General features: G+C 31.9%; 1 protein-coding gene across 1 annotated transcript in view; it reads right to left on the bottom strand.

Moving 5' to 3' along the window:
- Positions 1 to 338: 338 nt before the first annotated feature.
- LOC106529580 (leukocyte surface antigen CD53) overlaps positions 339 to 2153 on the bottom strand; it is a gene marked incomplete in the record, with an annotated part of 12659 nt that continues 10844 nt past the window's right edge. Inside the window, 1 exon segment of the mRNA XM_014025048.1 lies at positions 339 to 526. Within this exon segment, the coding sequence (XP_013880502.1) occupies positions 458 to 526 (69 nt within the window).

The following is a 2153-nucleotide window of genomic DNA, read 5'->3' as shown; positions in this document are numbered from 1 at the left end:
ATATATATGTATGTATGTATGTGTATGTATGTATGTATAAAGCTATAATACATAAAGCATTATAAAGCTTTCTGTTAGCACTTGGGAGTGTGTGTTTTGGGTGACTCTCCRCTACTACCACACCAAAGTTGTATTTCAACACCTGTAATATTGAATGAGTTAYTTTTAGTTAGCTAAGGTCTGGTAAGCTGTGGTGGCCATTTTTAGATCAAATTTACACCAACATTTAATTAGTTTTAATACTTACTGATTAATCTGAGGAAGTACTGAAACCCATTTTTAATCATTGCAAATCATTTTTATAATCAGAATCAATAAGATAAATCAAGCTGTTGATSCTCTGCTCATGACTGTCCTAAAAACAGGTTTTTATTGTGAACCACTCCAGGAGCTGCTGACACAGGCACAAGAAGTCTGCTGGTTCCTGCCRTCACAGAAAACCTTTCATGGGCCTTCTTCACTGGTACCCCARTCCTCGGCGACTCAAGTGGCAAAAGAGAGGGAAGGTGATGCTCAGGCAAGCAAACTGTGGACAAAAAGACAAAGAACATTCTAATAATCAAACTTTAGCATCTTTGATCCTAGAATGACGAGTGTATAAACTGAAGTTTTCACTGTTTTTAACAACTTATTTAAATAAARCACACAGTAAACAAACAGAAGACTCTGCTGAGCCAGAAACAACATTTCAACAAGTATTATTATTATTCTGTTCAAATTTTACTCAAGTGCAAGTCAAGTTACCTGTTTTACCTCAAGTAAAAGTAAAAAGTCATTCATCATTTACTTTGAGTAAAACTTTTCTCGTTTGTTTTTACAGCAGGAGGGGTCTCTACAGCAGCGCAGCCAGGGGCAGATCAAGGATTTTTCTGAGCAAGGGGCCATCAAGGGGCCACAATATTCACAGAGGGGCCAAGTCTTTGTTCAACATCCTTTCACACAAATCCCCAGTTTTGGCAAGGTGTTTACATTCAACCAGTCATACATGTTCAAACACTTGTAATATAATACATTTTTTAAAAAGGGTACCACTTTACAATAAGGCTCCTCTTATAGATGGCTTTTAAAGAGTTTATAGAAATGTTATTAATTTATCTGTAAACACTTTATAAATTATTAATAAGTGTTTATTATGCATTMATTAAGCTCAAAAAATAGACTAAACTGTGTGGTTTCTTTCCAAATACTGAGCCAAATCTGTTTGGTATTAAAACATTTCAGACGAGTTTACTACCTTGTAAGCACAATAATGATTAGGAAACACATATTTCATCATATAATATTGTACTGTATTCCTGCATTATAAATGTCCACAAATATTAAAGGGATCCTTRTTGTAAAGTGTAAAACTGTACACTATTTTGGATGTTGTGGGCTTATTTAGTGTGTTAACATGATGCTTTTGTACTTTTTTGATTCATCATCATTTTTGACAGTAGTTACCGGTACATGTTTGAAAAATAATTTCAAATATTGATAATCAACACAAAGTTTTAAAAATGGTGATTCTTCAGAATAAAGACTAACTTTTGGCATTTACAAATGTTTGTCATTAATAAATAGTGAACTGTATTACAGTTTACGATACGTTTCCCTTTGACAGTTGTGAATATTTATAATGCAGTAATACAGTACAATATTAATGTTAAAATATGTGTTTATCATTATTGTACTTACAATTTAGTAACCTAATCTGAAATGTTGAATACAGCACCTTTAGATTTAATATGTACATGAACAGATTTGTCTTATTTGCTAAGAAACTTAAGTTTTGTTTTTCTCGTCCTTATTGCACAATAAACATTTATTAATGATTTATAAAGTGTTTTACAGATGAATTATTAACGTATCTATAAACTATCTATAAGGGGAGTCTTATTGTAAAGTGGTACCACAGTAAATTCTCCTCACCACTTTTTCATTTTTTTACTGAACATAGATAAAATATTGTCAACCATACAACATGTGAGAAAATCCAGCCATCTGAAGTGAAGAAAGGTTTATTTCCGTGCTTAAACAAAACATGTTGAATAAAAACATCAATGCAGCTGAATTATAAGCTGTCTGATTCTTGATTTTATATATTAAATATAAAAATTAGACTGACACATTTATTTGTCATCATAGTTTTGCTCACTACTGTAATATATAGC

The sequence above is a fragment of the Austrofundulus limnaeus genome, unplaced genomic scaffold (assembly GCF_001266775.1).
Source record: "Austrofundulus limnaeus strain Quisiro unplaced genomic scaffold, Austrofundulus_limnaeus-1.0 Scaffold453, whole genome shotgun sequence".
Taxonomy (NCBI): domain Eukaryota; kingdom Metazoa; phylum Chordata; class Actinopteri; order Cyprinodontiformes; family Rivulidae; genus Austrofundulus; species Austrofundulus limnaeus.
Note: the sequence above shows the minus strand (reverse complement) of the source record. Positions and strands in the feature narration are given on the sequence as shown.